This window comes from Buteo buteo, chromosome 6 (assembly GCF_964188355.1).
Source record: "Buteo buteo chromosome 6, bButBut1.hap1.1, whole genome shotgun sequence".
Taxonomy (NCBI): Eukaryota; Metazoa; Chordata; class Aves; order Accipitriformes; family Accipitridae; genus Buteo; species Buteo buteo.
In genome coordinates, this window is record NC_134176.1 from 24,842,203 (window position 1) to 24,857,439 (window position 15,237).

The 15,237-nt window shown below is 43.8% G+C and overlaps 1 protein-coding gene across 20 annotated transcripts in view; it reads right to left on the reverse strand.

Moving 5' to 3' along the window:
- Positions 1-15,237, reverse strand: part of NRXN3 (neurexin 3) — a 1,032,385-nt gene that overhangs the window by 968,740 nt on the left and 48,408 nt on the right. For all 20 annotated transcript variants that reach the window (XR_012650705.1, XM_075030063.1, XM_075030061.1 and 17 more), the window contains one exon: positions 10,844-12,109. Coding sequence is in view for 19 of the 20 variants with exons in the window: in XM_075030063.1 (XP_074886164.1) it covers positions 10,844-11,552 (709 nt within the window). In the remaining variant the exon portion in view is untranslated. The remainder of the gene's footprint in view (positions 1-10,843; positions 12,110-15,237) is intronic.

Below are 15,237 nucleotides of genomic sequence, written 5' to 3' on the forward strand. Positions count from 1 at the left end.
AGCAGTGACCTCCACTGTAAGTGGTAGCAGGGCTATAATTAAACACCATTGACAAATGAGGTCTGAAATCACAGCCAATTGTTCTCCAGAGATAGAGGATCTGTTACTTAGTACTTTGGTTTAGCTATCTTTTGCCTCAGGCAAACTGGGAGTCACCACACTGGCAGCAGCAATGACAGGGAAAACGTCCCAGAGCTCAAGAATGGCTGTCATGCCATACTAGTGCAGTTCCCAAGTGATTTTCATAGGCAGAGCCTTGCTTATCCAGCCCAAATCTCAGCTTGGGCTGTCTGCATTTCAAAGAGCATTTCTTGCACGGAGAGGTATTTGTTATGCTCTTCTTTGGGAATGCCCGCTGCCCAGTCCTCGGGTCCAGCTACACTGCAAACTACTTAGGTTCAATCCCACACACTAAAAAGCTAAAGACCAAACTGCTGACAATCCCAACCTCTCAAATCAGCAGCTATGGTTCTTCTTTAACATATGCAGCCTTGCTGCCTTCACTGTCACTGTTCAGAGACTGCACTGTTCAATGATACTGGCACATCTGAGAAGTTAAATGAGGAATAACCCACCCAAGTCCTGTCCACTCAAGATCATTCCTTGGGCCCTTCCTTTAGTGGAGCTCTTGACAAAGAGCAGTACCTACAGATCTGTCACTTCCAATGAACTTAAATAACAGCGTTTCACACCACTCTTCCCTCCTGGGAGGTTTCAAAGGGCATCGATCTGACTCATCGCCCTACCTGTGCTCCAGGCTCCACTTGCTGTCTGAGAGCTGGAAATCTGTTCTCCTCTCTGCTTGAGTCTAACCTATGCTTAGGTCTCCTTTTGCATCCACTTCTGAGCCTAACAGTTCCCGCAGTTGTAGCACAGTGGGGTTGAGTCCACAGGTTTTCATTAGAGCTTTTTAGTCAGTGTGGGAGCATATGCCCCTTCCTTAAAACACTTCAACATTTTTGTGATATATTGCAGCTCATCAGTAGTAGCTCCGTATTAGGGACAATAATGTCAGTAAGTTACAAAGTAAGCTAGAACTATATGTGCAATTGATATAGATTACATTTTAAACGAAGTCAGAATCCAGAAATTCTACAAAATAAAAAGACATTGCTTTTTCTGCAGACTGTCATCAAAATCAGTATTTTTTTCTAACTATTTTGATTTGAATGAAACCACTATTTCTCACGAGGAAAATATTTCCAAGCTGTCTTATTCTGATGTGTCTTAGTTGGTCAAAATGTTGCTTCCCACGTCTTTCATTTGAACATGCCACAAGATAAGGCAGTCAGAAAACAGACTGCCTTACAGATACATTTATGTGTAAGATGCGAAGTAGAGATAAAGTGTATGGGTATATAGGTCTCACACCTGTTCAAAACCAGGAGGTTTGGGAATTTGTTGTAGATGTGTTCGCTGCTGCAGTTGAGACACAGCTGAGCATTTCAGCTTAAGTAATGAAGTAAAATAGAGAGTTTAGGAGGAGACAGCCAAGCCAGTAACCTAAATTACAATTTGATCATCGGAGCCCCAATTTTTTTTTTTTATTTTCAATGAAGGCAAAAAAATCCCCCAGATCTCCAACAGCACAGTGCCCACTACAGGAACTCTGAAGAAAAAGGATTTTGCCATTTTCTGCAGCATCCAGTGTTTTCTCAGAGGGTCTTCCACCCAATGATAAACCTATAGCCATACAACTATCATCATATGACTACCTTCCAAGCTGCTGTGATCACACAACTACCAGTACCTAAGCTGGCAAATTTTCAGCTAGATATGCCCGTATGAGTTGTGCCTCATCTTTGACACTAATATAAACACACCTCTAGCTCTGGTTATCCTGAGAGATGTAACAACGCTACTGCTTCATGATGGCAATATATCGAATCCATATTTTTTTATATTCATTGATCTCCTGTTATCTTCTTAAAAGTCAAAGCTACGTGAATAACAAGGACCTACACAGATCTCCACTTACACCAGAGGTCTGGTAGGCATCATGCAGGGTGGTCACTTTGCGCAGCCCCCTGCCTCCTACTGCACCGAGTCCCAGGGCAGCTCTCACAGGAGCCACAGAGGAAAAGCCAAAAGACAGAAGAAGCAGCACAGAAAATCTGGCTACATTTGCAGCTTTTTCTTTTAGGTAGTCCTAGATAAGCAATGTAATCTCCTTTCCTTTTCACAAACCTCACTTTTTTCTTTCTCCCCTTCTTTTTTTTAACAGCAATTTATTAAGGAATGATTCCATATACTTCTTCCCCATTTAAAAAAATTCTTTGGGGAACATAAGCAATATATTTTCAGCCACATACAGAAAGGAGCTTAAGGAATTTAGCTGCAAACTCCACTGAGCTATGAAATTTGCAGATCAGAACACAAGCCGCTCTCATCTCTGCTAGCCATCTGTGCCTCAACTGTGGTTTCTGACCAGCCTCAGTGGACAAACTCACCTTTAGCTCTAAGGATTTCTCCTGTATTACCTTGAAAAGAAAGGTACTGAGAGGCACTCTGACTCTGAAAGCCAAGCTGGCAGGATGGAAGCAACAGGAAAGACCAGAAAATCAAACACATGCCTGCAGAGACACACCAGAGGTTTGGAAAACTCAGACAGTGTCATTTTTCTCAAGTACTAAGGCAACAAACCGAGAAGAAATAAAAATCCACCCAAGAGACTACAGATTCTGAGAAAGGCTTCTGAATAAATGCAGCAGCCAAGCAAACTCTGGGGCCTGCCAGCAGCATTAGAGATTGAAGCCCGGTTTTAACCTACAGCTCAAATTTCCACATCTACCAATGAACTGCTGCTTCCTTTCTGATAAATGTCTCTTTCAAATACTCAGAGCCAAACCCAGTCCATTGTATTCACTCAGGTTACTTTACTGGTCAAATTCCATGAGTGAGAGGAGTAAGATCACACTTCAGAGTAAAATCCTGAGCGCCAAGTATCCCTTTCCTCCTTGGCCTACATTGCAAACTGCAGACCAGCTACAAATACACCTGTTGTATCTAATAAACAGAGTTGTGTTGACAAGAGTTAACAGGAAAGGAAAGAAGATTTCACTTACCCTTTCAGTGCCTTAGAACCACAAAACACTTCCCAGCTTTGGGCTAATTAAACACTCAAAAACAACCCAACAGGCTTTCTTCTCTGTTGTCCTGCTTTTTATGCAATGATTCCTGCAGAAACAGAGGAAGTGCAAGCTCTGCTATTCTGCTCTGGTAGCCTTTTATACCCTTTTTGCTTTCCCTGACAGCACAAGGTCGAGGTGAGTCTCGAGCATGGAGGGTGAAAGGAGCAGGCTGGAATCAGCAGCCACAGCAGGGAGAGTGCCAGTGCAGAGAGGTAGGCAGAGGTGGGTCACCACACAAGGAAAAGCATCTGATCAGCATCTGAGGTTCATGACAGAGGGCATTTGGGGGAAGTCAGTGGGGCACATGGGACAGACACAAAAAAAAGAATGAAAAGCTCTCCTTCTCTCATTGCTTCTATTGGCACCCTGCAGTGCAGCATCTGCTCCATGTCACCTGACTGGGAAGAGGCTACCCTGCTGCTTGGGCTCTGTCTTTACCAGCACAACTGCAGCCTGGCCTGGGAAGTGACTGAGTGCTCACAGTGTGACACTGCACAAAGCAGCAGGAAACCGGGAGATTTCAGTTGAAAAGAAAGATGAGGAACATTCCTCAAAGATGGCCACTTAACAAGGAAAGACACCGTAATTTCTAACTGCAAGCCTAGCTGGAAAACTGACAATCAAACCAGGTCATCTCACTGGGTGCTCATGAATTATCATCATTTACCTGTTCTGCTAAGATATTTATATGTCTCTATCACTGCCACACAGAAGCATACGAGATTCTTAATACCTAGAGTACAGGAAGCTGCACTGGCTACATATTTCAGATATGGAGACTAAGACACAGAGGGTAACCAGGTACATATCCCCTGCAAAGAAAGGTCAGTTGATTCAATCTTGAGTACTTCAGTCTGCCACCAAATCACCCCAGGGATGCAAGAAGTCCGTGGCAGAAAAGGAAATTAGTCTCTTAGGTGCCAACACTCTTATGACCGGACCATCCAAGTTTTGCTGCCCCAGCCCACTTTCTTTACACATTTCACCTTTTTCTCTCCTGATAACGAGGTGAGCTAGTGTACATGCAGGCAGAGCCTGGACAGCTGACACAGCATGACTGGCAACGCTGTCAGCAACACAGAATGTGAATCCAGTGTCCCAGCCCCTCTTCAGAGCAAACACATTCAAACACAAACCAGTTCTGCTTTGAGTAGTCCGTGACATCCACAGTCCTCCTGACCTCCCTACCTCTCTTAGCCCTTGGGCTGTTTTGCACCCAGCTGACAGCTCCTGGACCTGTTCACAGATGGAAGAAGAGCAAATGCTTTGCTCTGCAGGATAGGTTTACAATGGCAGTGAGCCTGTCTGCAATGAAGGATTGTGGGAGAAACACACACACACACCCCCAAAAGTCACATTGCTGTCTCTGGACAGCAATAACACGGCAGTTGCCTTGCTTTCTATAGGAAGAGAAAGCAGCTTTACTACCCATCAAGTTCAAAGTGGCTCAGCAAAGGAACAAGAGGTAAAGTGAAACCAGAAGTTGGCCCAGAACAGGTGGCCGCTCTACCATGTCATCACATGGATTACCACCTTCTCCCGCACCCAGGAGCACTTGGTGCTGAGGTCAACAAGCAGAGGCTCATCTTCTCTTAGTAGTGCCAGAGTTTCCTGGACAGACGTGCTCCTCCTCCGCTTCTTTCCCTGTAGCTTTGTCGTGCCGTTTCCAGCATCCTCAAGGTATCTGGGAGGATTATCTCCCTCCATCTTCCACCAAAACTTAACAAATATTACCCCGTGGGAAATGACCTGCACACCTCCATCCTGGAATATGGATGAAAGCAAGGCTACAGCATGTGCTATCTTGCTTGGGGCTACATTTACTGCTGATTGACCTCCATGACAGGCTGCCTAGCTCAGCAGAAGCCTGGACAGTAATAATGCATCAACTCTTTTTTATGTTTGTTTCTCCCCCCTTTTTTTTTTAGGGCAAAACCAAAGGAAAATAAACCTTCCTTCTGAAATCAAATTACCTCCTGACCATAAGTTGGAAAGAGAAATTTCTGGCTCTGCTCACTTTCATAATTATCATTATTTACTTTTATTTAAACCTTTATTTAGTAATGCCCTAAAATTCCATTTTAGATCCTAGCTGTGCACACTCTGGGACAGAGCAGGAGCCAGCAGGCTCGTCTATGGGCTGACAGAGGAAGCTGATATCCAGACTCCAGCGAGATTCAGTCCTCCAGTAGCTCACCCAGCCCATTCAAATCTACTCTTCGTGATAGCCAAGAACTGTTCTCTTATACTATCAGGCAGGTAAAACCAAGACAGAACAGCTGCTGTAAACAGCCTATGTGAACTATGGCTTACTCTTTTATCAAGTAACATTTTGATCCTGGTTTTTTTTCCCCAGGTCCCACCTCCTTCTTCCTACAAATTGTTCTCACTCTTCACCAGTTCCACCTCACATCAAATTGCAATCTCCTTTGCACCCTACCACAATTTGCTTCATTTCAGCAGAGGGGATGTCCAAGCTTTGCCTAACTGAGGGCTATAACTTGTCTGTTGCCTGAGGTCTGCAGCTGATCTGCAATCAAGCAGAAAAGGATTGTAGCGCCATGGTCATCTATAATACAGAAAAGTGAAACAAGAAGAATATAGCTGTCAGCATGTACTGCAGCTAGACTGAATCAATGGAACACTCCATACAGGGGCCTATAATCTCCCTGTGGCTCCCCTGCATTAAAAGCAGGGGAGGGTACAAAACAAATCCAGCTAGGTCTGGAGCTGCACGCTTAGTGAGGGGAAATGGGTCCTAGGCCATTTCTGTGAAGGGGTATGTAGGATCTAAATTGAAATTCTGTGGCTCCTGCTCAGTTTTAATATTTACTATTAAGAACAACAAATGGTGCTTAAACTGCACTTTAGAGTTTCAAAGCACTTTATAAACATTAATTAATATCTTAACACATCATCTTTCTCTGGTGCTCATCTGGCAATGCATCAAAAAATTACAACCAGACTGGAAAAAGACTACTATTTTAAATACAACCAAAGGAACTTAAACTAGGAAGAATGAGCAAGAGAAAGATATGGGGAAAAACAAACTGGTGCAAAACTAAGTCATGAACAGAGTTCTTACCAGCTTTCTGCGCAATGGCCAGAGCTCAGGCATAAGAAGTGGCATAAACCAGAAGATTTTCCCCTTGCAATATTTACTCTATAGCCCTTGGAGACCATCAATTCTAGAGTTTTGCACTGGTGAGTGAAGATCTGGGCCCCCCAAAGTGTGTCCCAGAACTGCCTACTGCCCTCTAGAACAGCAGAGCACAAGACCAAATGGAGGGTCTGCAGCTGTTTATTGCTGGTGAATTCAACAACAACCAATTTATATTCATCTATCAGAGAATATGCAAGTGGAAGCAAATATTATGGTCATGTTCATTTGTTTCTGATTACAAAATGTATGTAAATGTATATGCAAATTAAGTGCACCCATCAGGCTCATGGCAAAGTGCCAAATTAGCCCTTAGTACTACAAAGCTTGGGGTGGCTTGCAGGCAGATACAGTGATTGCAAGTGAGGCTAGGCAGTCCCTTTGGATGTAGCCAAAGCTGGGCTGCTCCAAAGGGGCAGGTGGAGGATATATCCTGAAGTAAGTTGTTGCTTTAAATGAAGCTGAGGGTCTATAGAAAAGTCTGTTCCTGCTGCAGTTAGAAGTGTGATAATTACAGAGCAACGGGCTCCTCTGTCATTCAGCAGGCAGCATCCCCAGGAAATCTTGCTCTGTAATCAAGGGAAGAGGTGCAATCAAGCCCCTATTCAGGGTTCGTTTAGAAACAGCCCCTGCAGGCAACACAAAGGCTTCAGCATGGTGCTTTGTGAAGCTAGTGATCACATCAGCTTCTTGGTTCTGCAACTAGAAGCAGAGTTAATGTCATTTCTAAGCACATCTTCTGTTCATCTTTCCCCACAAAGTCCAGAAGAGGGCTAGGGAGAGGGGTGAGGTCTTGGGCCAAAATGCTTTTGTACATACAATGTTGCACTCACATTGTCCACATTAGTGAACTCGCTCTCTACATGGCAATGTTGGAGGAACAGAGAATTTTTTGCAGACTAAGGAAGACAGCATGATCATCTGGCTGCTACAGCAGCCCATTTTTCAAAATGTGCATGGGAAAGGTCTTCTTGGGGTTTTTTTCCAGCTACATGAATGTATCTGTGCTGCTCAAACTCTACAGGAGCCTCATTCTCTTGACAGCAGCTTGATCCCACAGAGACTGATGAGGTTTATTAGAGGGAAAGGTGTCTCTGCTTCAGCTTTCATGTCTAATGCCACCATTGCCCAGAAACATACAAATTAATTGCTACTCAGATCAGCCACCCTTTGTACCCTATAGAGCTGTCAGACTAAATGAACCAGTATACTCCGACTGCAATAAAAATAGTATCACATTTGATTGAAAACAGCCAAACCTTCCAAAGTGTGCACGCATTTGCACTCCCACTGTACACACTCAGACATAGAAATCGTACTTCCCATTCACCAGCAATGACCTGCTGAGCTACCCATCTGGGCACGTAGCTACTATGGCACACAAAATCCTGGTAACTCTGGGTGCACGTTAAGTGCCAAAAATCTTTCTGCACATCGGGGTCACATTCTGGACAGGATTTACAGTTTTGTCTCAGTATGGAATGGTAGTTCTCTGCTGAGGTTCACCATAACTGGAACTGCACTTTGCGTTACAGTAACCCCTAATACTGTAAATGGAGCTTCATTCCCTCACAGTACAGATTCAGCAGGTTCCACTCTCTATTTATTTCTTATTTCTCTGGCCACAGAATAAATGAGTTTGCTGTGGTTTTACCATCTGCAGACATAGGTATCAGTCAATAGGCAAGTAATGGCCTGGACGCTGTCAAGAGAACTCATTATTAAAAAGGTACATATTGCATTTAGCTGTTCAAACAGAAGTTGTTATTGATTGGATCCCATCAGTTCCCAGTAAAAGAGCCAACTCCGGTGACAAAATGAAAATACACACACAGACTACAGACTAGTAAATACTGTAATGGAGTTAAGGATCCCCCCAAAAGGGAGCTGCTGATATCCAGTTGAAAGAGCATGCCTTTTTCAAAAATGAGACTGGGAATAAAATAACGATGTTACTTCTGCAAATATTCAGAGGCAGGATAAGGAAACAAAACAAAAGGGAACAGTTCAGACAACAAACATCATCGCTTGGGAAAAAAGCAAACAAAGAAAATACAAGTTGGTTAATGGCCAATCAAGCCACACGCAGAAAGAGCTTGCATCCAGTTCTGCCATTCCCACCACATCCTACTGCTCATCAGTGGAGGTTCTGCCACACTCACGGAATTGAAAGAGAGCATCTTTGGAGTTTGCTACATTTTTCAAAGTCAGATTAAAAAGTAGCTATACTTAACTTGGTTCCTGTTTTGTTTCCTTGCCACTTTTCTTTGTCTGCTTCTTTCCACTTACTGAACAGCTTTTCCTCTGTTTTCCCCCTTCTTTTCACAATCTGCACAAACACTGTAACATTTTTGGGTGACAGCATTTAGCACACAGAAATCACCACTGCTGCGGCATAAAGGAGGCAGAAAACAAGGCTGATCATAAAATTCTAACATAAACCAAATATACATCATGAAGTAATACAAGAGAAAACGGAGGGACCAGACAAGTTAATGACTGTTTGTGGAAACCTCTACATTTGTTCCACTGGAAAAGTTCTCTGCACAGCATCTTCTGCATGAGTGAACAGAGCACAGCTAACAGTGAGTTAAAAATGTTTACTAAAAAAGGTACATGGTGACAAACTTCTTTGCTCACCCTTAATAGAAGGTTGGGCTGGAAACTGATGAATCACTATAGGAAACAAACAGCAATGGTGACGTGTGGCTTCAAAAGGTAACAATAGCACTGCTTGATCCATGATGTCTACAACAGAAATATCCCTGGATTTGTTAGATGATGGATTTCATATTGCCCCACCCACCCAGGAAATGCAGAAATTCCGCCACCTGAGCCGTGGTTAGAGCTTTCACAATTGCCCCAGAGGTACATGAAAACCTCGCTCACATACAGTATTTTCTCAAGACATTCCCCGAAAACCATATGCTGTTGATATCTTGAGCAGCTCCCCATGGAGTCTGGATCCATTAGCCCAGCAGTAGAAGAGGCTTATATCTTTATGTTTCAGGGTCCACATACCTGTGTGGCTCTTGCAATCTTCCATCACCCAAAACTGGCATTTAGACATGAGGTGTGTTTATTCTGTAAGTCTATGAGGATCAGGCCCAGCAACCCAGCTACTGAAGTGCCTGGTCAGACCCAGCAGTCTCTCCAGCTCCACATAATTCATGGTTCAAGCACAGAAAATAGTTCTGGCTCGTTATTCATTTGGACCTGATCGGTGCAGAGCAAATAGCCAGGAAGAATCCTGGTGTTCAGCACTTCACAGGCTCATACCTCCTATCTAATGGTCATGTACTGTTAATGTAGTATTTGGATATAAAGCCAAATTTTCTGTTATCATTAAAAGCACCTTAAAATGAATGCACATATGGATATCATGTTTATTTTCCAAACTTTCCCTTTCTGTAAAAACATGTTTGCTTATCCATCTATACTGTAAACGTAGAGCTGTATTTACACAGTATTTCTGTAGGGCTTTTTGCTTACATATGAACAGTACAGGGACTTTCTTTTTAGCACTTCTCACATTCTACATACTAAATTCTGGTTAATCTATTTTCATTGCCAAAAGAAGTAAACAAATGCTAGATGTGATGAGATACTATTGCAAGTATTTCCATTTTGACAAAATTTCAGGGTTTTTTTTCCTTGAGATTGGACACTTCTTGCCCTTGTTTCATCTTTGGCTTAAGCTCAAGCTGTTGTGTTTAAACTCAGATGTCATAAAAAATGCTGTGATGAGATTCTCAAATTCACAATGGCACTTCCAGTCGACTTACTTAAGTCTCTTGCACATACAGAGTTAATTACCATCACACTGCTAAAGACCAAGGAAAAAACCCTGAAATACATTTCATCATGTGGTTTGCATGACTTCAACCTTCTGGACTCAAATTTTAGAAGACAGTATGAAACAATGTAGAAACACTCAAATCCCTCTTCCTTTTGCAATACGAAGTAAGATTGTTCAGCAGGTCCCAAAGCAATTTAATCAAGGATGCTAAAACAATCAAGGTGCCATTCAGCGATTAGTATGCAAGCAATCGAGGGGGAGCATGGGGCTTCCACACACTAGCAACAGCTAACATCAAAGATGGCCTAACTTTTGCAATGTTCTGTCAATCAGTTATGTTAGCCATACATACATGGCTCCTGTTTACCAATACTTCACTCAGTTTTCAGGGACACAGGGTAGTGGAATTCACCCAGACAGCTAAGATAACTTCCTACCACTGCTTTTACCAACACCAACATAGGGTACTTCTGTATTTACCAATTTATTTTCTCTACCCTTATTAATAAGTTGCTGATGAAAATCTGCCCATGCTACAAATGCAGCATCCTTTCAGAAAGGCACTTTTTGCAATTGCTCATGCTCTCTATTTACTCCCATTTCATTACTTCCAGCTGGAAAAAGAACAGTGGAACTTTATTTCCTCTGATAGCCACCAGCAGGGATAAGAGCTCAGTCATAGCCCTGCTAAGCGACAAATTAACTCTTTGGATTATGTAAAGATCAATGGGAAGCAGGGAAGTATTCTATTACCTTCAGAACACAGCTTGCCAGCATATCCAGTGGCTGAGCAGTCACAGTGTGGCTCGCCATCCAGAAGGAAGCAAGTGCCACCATTTTCACAGGGGTTTTCTGCACAAAGCCCTTCCATTTCCAGTCGGACCCCTTGACTGCCCAGGAGCTGCGGCTCAGAGTTGCCGTATTTCAGATCCAGGATAAATCCTTGAAATGGAGGCTCACCCAGTACACCATCAAGGGTCAAGGCAGCAGGACGGATGTCCAGTGGGACTCCACCAACAAAAAGGTCACTGACGATATTCATATACTGGCGTTGTGGACGCACCTCGCCCGGCTTGGCTTCACCATCCAGCACTAGCACTGTCCGAAGGTGATTGCGGCTGACCATCAGGAAGTGCCAGTTGCTGTCGTTGACCTGTTTGTCTGTGATAACTGTAGTCTCCGCACAGTCCACGCTAAACTGGAGCTGGATGCGCCCGTCAACAAGGGACAGACAGAGGAAGTCACAGACACCACCATCATCAAAGTAGAGGAGCAGCCCAGCAGAGACGTTGGTCTTGAACTGGAAGCTGAGTTCGCTCCTAGTGCTGGCATCCCAGCGGAGGTAGCGGGCCCACTGGTTGGGGATGCCCATGAACTCCAGACCCAAACAGAGACCCAGCAAGGAGCCCAGCAGCAAACTCACCTTCAAGGTGAAGTAGACGGAGTGGAGAGTGAAGCCCATTGTTTCAAGAATCTGCTATTCCCTAGGAGAAAAACAAAAGCCACACTACTGGGAGGAGAATGCCAGCAGTCAACACCAAATGTTAAATCCAATGGGAAGAGGAGGAGAGCACAGAGAGTGAGAGAGAGAGAGGGAGAGTAAGTGGAAGGTGAGATAGCAAGTGGACGTGACCAAGAGGAAATGTCTCCTCCCAAGGAAAGATCCCAATTATCCCTTACGATCCAGAGGCTTTTATCATCTCAGACGTACAGGGTATATGAAGTGACTTCTCCAGTTGGTGTACTTCTGTGAAGGGCAAAATAAGCCACAGTGATTTGTTTTCGTAGAACACTGGTTGTTCCAGGGAGGAAGGAAAGGCAGAGCTGAAGCCCAAGCCTCAAATTCTGGTTTCCTAGAAGTGATGACAATATTGACAGATGTGGCAGTGTGATGGAGGAGAAAGTGAATTCATAAAGCACGTGATCCTCAAGAGGGCAAAAATAAAGTCAATCTTCATGATGCACTGGTGGCTACCCAGCCCATAATTCACTGCTTGGCACTTACGGAGCTTGCAGGACCTGTACGGTCAAGAGAAGAAAAGAAAGGAAGAAGTTAGTCCTGCTACTCACCGTATCTTTACCATGAAGCTTAATAACATCTTGTCCAGTAACTCATATACATTTCTTGATACTCTTGGCCACTTCTTCGTGCCTGCATTTGGCTATACAGTCCTCCAAAGCAGCAAAGACATCTATGTCCTCAAAACTAAGAGGACCAAATAGAGAATTCATGAAGTGATCTGCACACACCACAATGCTGAGCAACATAAAAATACACCAGATTATTTAACACCTTTGATGGGTGCAATCTCATTGACTTTACTGAGAGAAATGGTGCTGAAGCTTCCCCAGTAACAGTTACCTCTCAATGAAAATGCTTAGGGCAAAGACCATTGTTCCTTAGAGTTTAAAAGTTTATACAGGGCAAAAGATGATGTTATCCGAACTTCCCATTCCCCTGTTTTCATTATGCTTTCTAGCACACCAAGCAAGCATTAGAGAAGACAACCCTGCTGTCAGCCTGTCATGCAATAGCTGCTTTTACTTTACATGTCTTGCACACTTCAGAGACTCTAACAGGGACCTTTGCAACCTGGAAACATGTGCTATGCAAATTATATATGGCAACCTGCAGCTTAGATGATAGGAAACTTGTAGCTTAGATGATAAGAACTGCCTAAGCACTTAACCACTTACCCTGGTCTAGTGGTTTGGCAAAAAGGCCAAATTCACCCCTAGCTAACAGCAAGCAATTCCAACTGCCCTCAGTGAGCAGAAGTTACAACTCTTAACACCAGGATTTAATTCACTTCTGCCTATTTGCATGTGGGTGACTGTATGCCTAGGGTAGGAGGATGTTTTAAGATGACAAGTAAAGACAGCATAAAGCTAGGCTCATTCTTGGAAAATCCTGCTTAAAAAGAAAGTAAGTTTTCCATTAACATAGGTGCTTGTTCACAGAGATGCGTTGGGCACGAGAACAGCTCTGGGAATGGCTAACATTAGCACAGATACAAAGCAGGAAAGGAGGTGATGAGAGTCATGGCCTTCAACCTCCCAGAACCCAGCATGAACAGAGATTTCACAAATTGGATCACAAATATTGTGAGACAGTATCTGGTTGGGAAAAGCGTTTTGTGCTGTGGACAATAAGAGTGACTGAGGCTGCTGTTGCTCCCAGCAGATGCCTTTCAATGCCACAGGCCACCTTGGTCCAAAGGAGGAGGCTCACAGACACTGCAGAAACAGGCAGTGCAGAAAACTTTCTGTTTGGAAAGGGCAGAGGTTGAGCTGGAGGAGAATCACTAGGCAACAAAGGGGAGAGCTCACATAGCCACAGCCTCTGCCCTACCTGCCCCAGGGACCTATGGGTCCCTGGCTATAAGTCTCCAAGGCTGTCAGTCTGACAAATTTAGCTAGCATGAAAAAGAAGTCACAGAAAACAAAAGGTATCAATTAAAAGAAAACCCACAAGTTGGAAAGAAACATGAGCTTTCAGTGCCCAGTGGAAACTAGGCTTGCTCCCTGCAGCTGCCAGAGTGGAGTGTGTCTTAGCTAAACTGCTATAAACACAGATAAAATCAAGTCAAAACCATAGGGCAGATAATTCCTTTTAATTGTTAACAGCTTGGCTCATGAGAATGGAGGGAGGAAAAAGGAGGTGTTAGGAGAGGTGTAAGGTGAAAAAAAACCACAGATCCAAATGCTCAAATCATCTGTCTTCCCAATAATCACAATGTTGGCTCAGTTCATGGGGTTTTGGGGGGCTTTGAAAATCAACTGGAAAAAAAAATTATACGGCTCTTGTCCATTTACCTTTCTCCTCTGTGATCCCTAGTGGCTCCACTAAAATAGCCCATGATTTATGGAGAAGGAGAATAGAGTGAGAGGGAGGTAAGAGAGAAAGTGATGACCCAAGCCTGGAATTATTGATGAGATGGGAATAGGAATATAATAATGTGTGTAAATTAGCCAGTGATGTGTTCTGAACAGCTCACAGTTCCCTGGAACATTTACCACCACCGTAGAAAAATTCACTGCTCCATCAGACAGTTTTGTGCTCAACCTGAGCTGGGGAGGGAGGCAAGCCCAGCATGGCACCAAGCACCCACAGAGACCCCAATGTAGAGGGGCTCTCACCAAAGCTTTCGATTCTCCTAGGCATGGTAGGTTGCACTATTTGCATCAGATGTAGCCCTCAGCCCTACTACTCTTCTCTCCCTATTTTAGAAGACTAACTCTTTGAGAACCAGTGAAAGATGCTGTAAATCACAGCAGCAGGTGTGAACACTCTCTATAGATAATAACGGATGAGATGCATATGTCCATGTACAGCCCAAACAACTGTCCAAAAAGCCTACCAATCTCTCCCAACCCCAGGCTGCTGAAACACTGTTTTACACACACAAAGGAATCTCAGTCTCCATGGGTCACTTCAATCTTTGGGATATTTCAAAGGCACAGTAAAGGGAGCAGGCTACCTCTGTGGCACAGATTACTGTAACATCAATACATGTTCATTAGGAAAGGACAAAGGCCACAGTTAACAAGGGAAACCAGGCAGAAATGGTTAAACAGGAATAGCATTGTTGACTGAAGGAAGCCAAGGCAATCTCTCTCTATCTCTTTTGGTTGAGGGAAGCTAAGGTAATCCTCTTCTAGCTGTTATGAAAGAAGACAGTGCCAGTTCTGTTTCAGAACAGGAAGAAGACCAAAAAAAACCATGAAATACAGGTGTCACTTCTAGGTGCTTCATTGCCATTTAGATACTGCAGCTCAGGTTTTGGGAAGGCTGCCCGCACCCAGCCACTAGCAGGCTGGGGCCATCTCAGGCTCCTCCAGAGCTCTGTCAGCACCTGTCAGTCCTGACCCATGGCACGTTCCACTATTCCAGTTTTGTGTCTCATGCAGTTCAACCTGTGAGAGCAAACCTCACCACACAAGAGGGTATTCAAGAAAAACTCAGAAGACCCAGTGTCCTTTTTAGCAGTGGCCAGGATCTGAATCCCAACCTTGAGAAAGTGAATCCTGACACAACGAATCTGTGCCTCACCCATTTCCCACAATGATCCTCCAAGACACACTGAGAACGAATAATTTTCTGCTCTTACCATTTTATTTTTAGCATAAGTACTACCCTAGCAGCT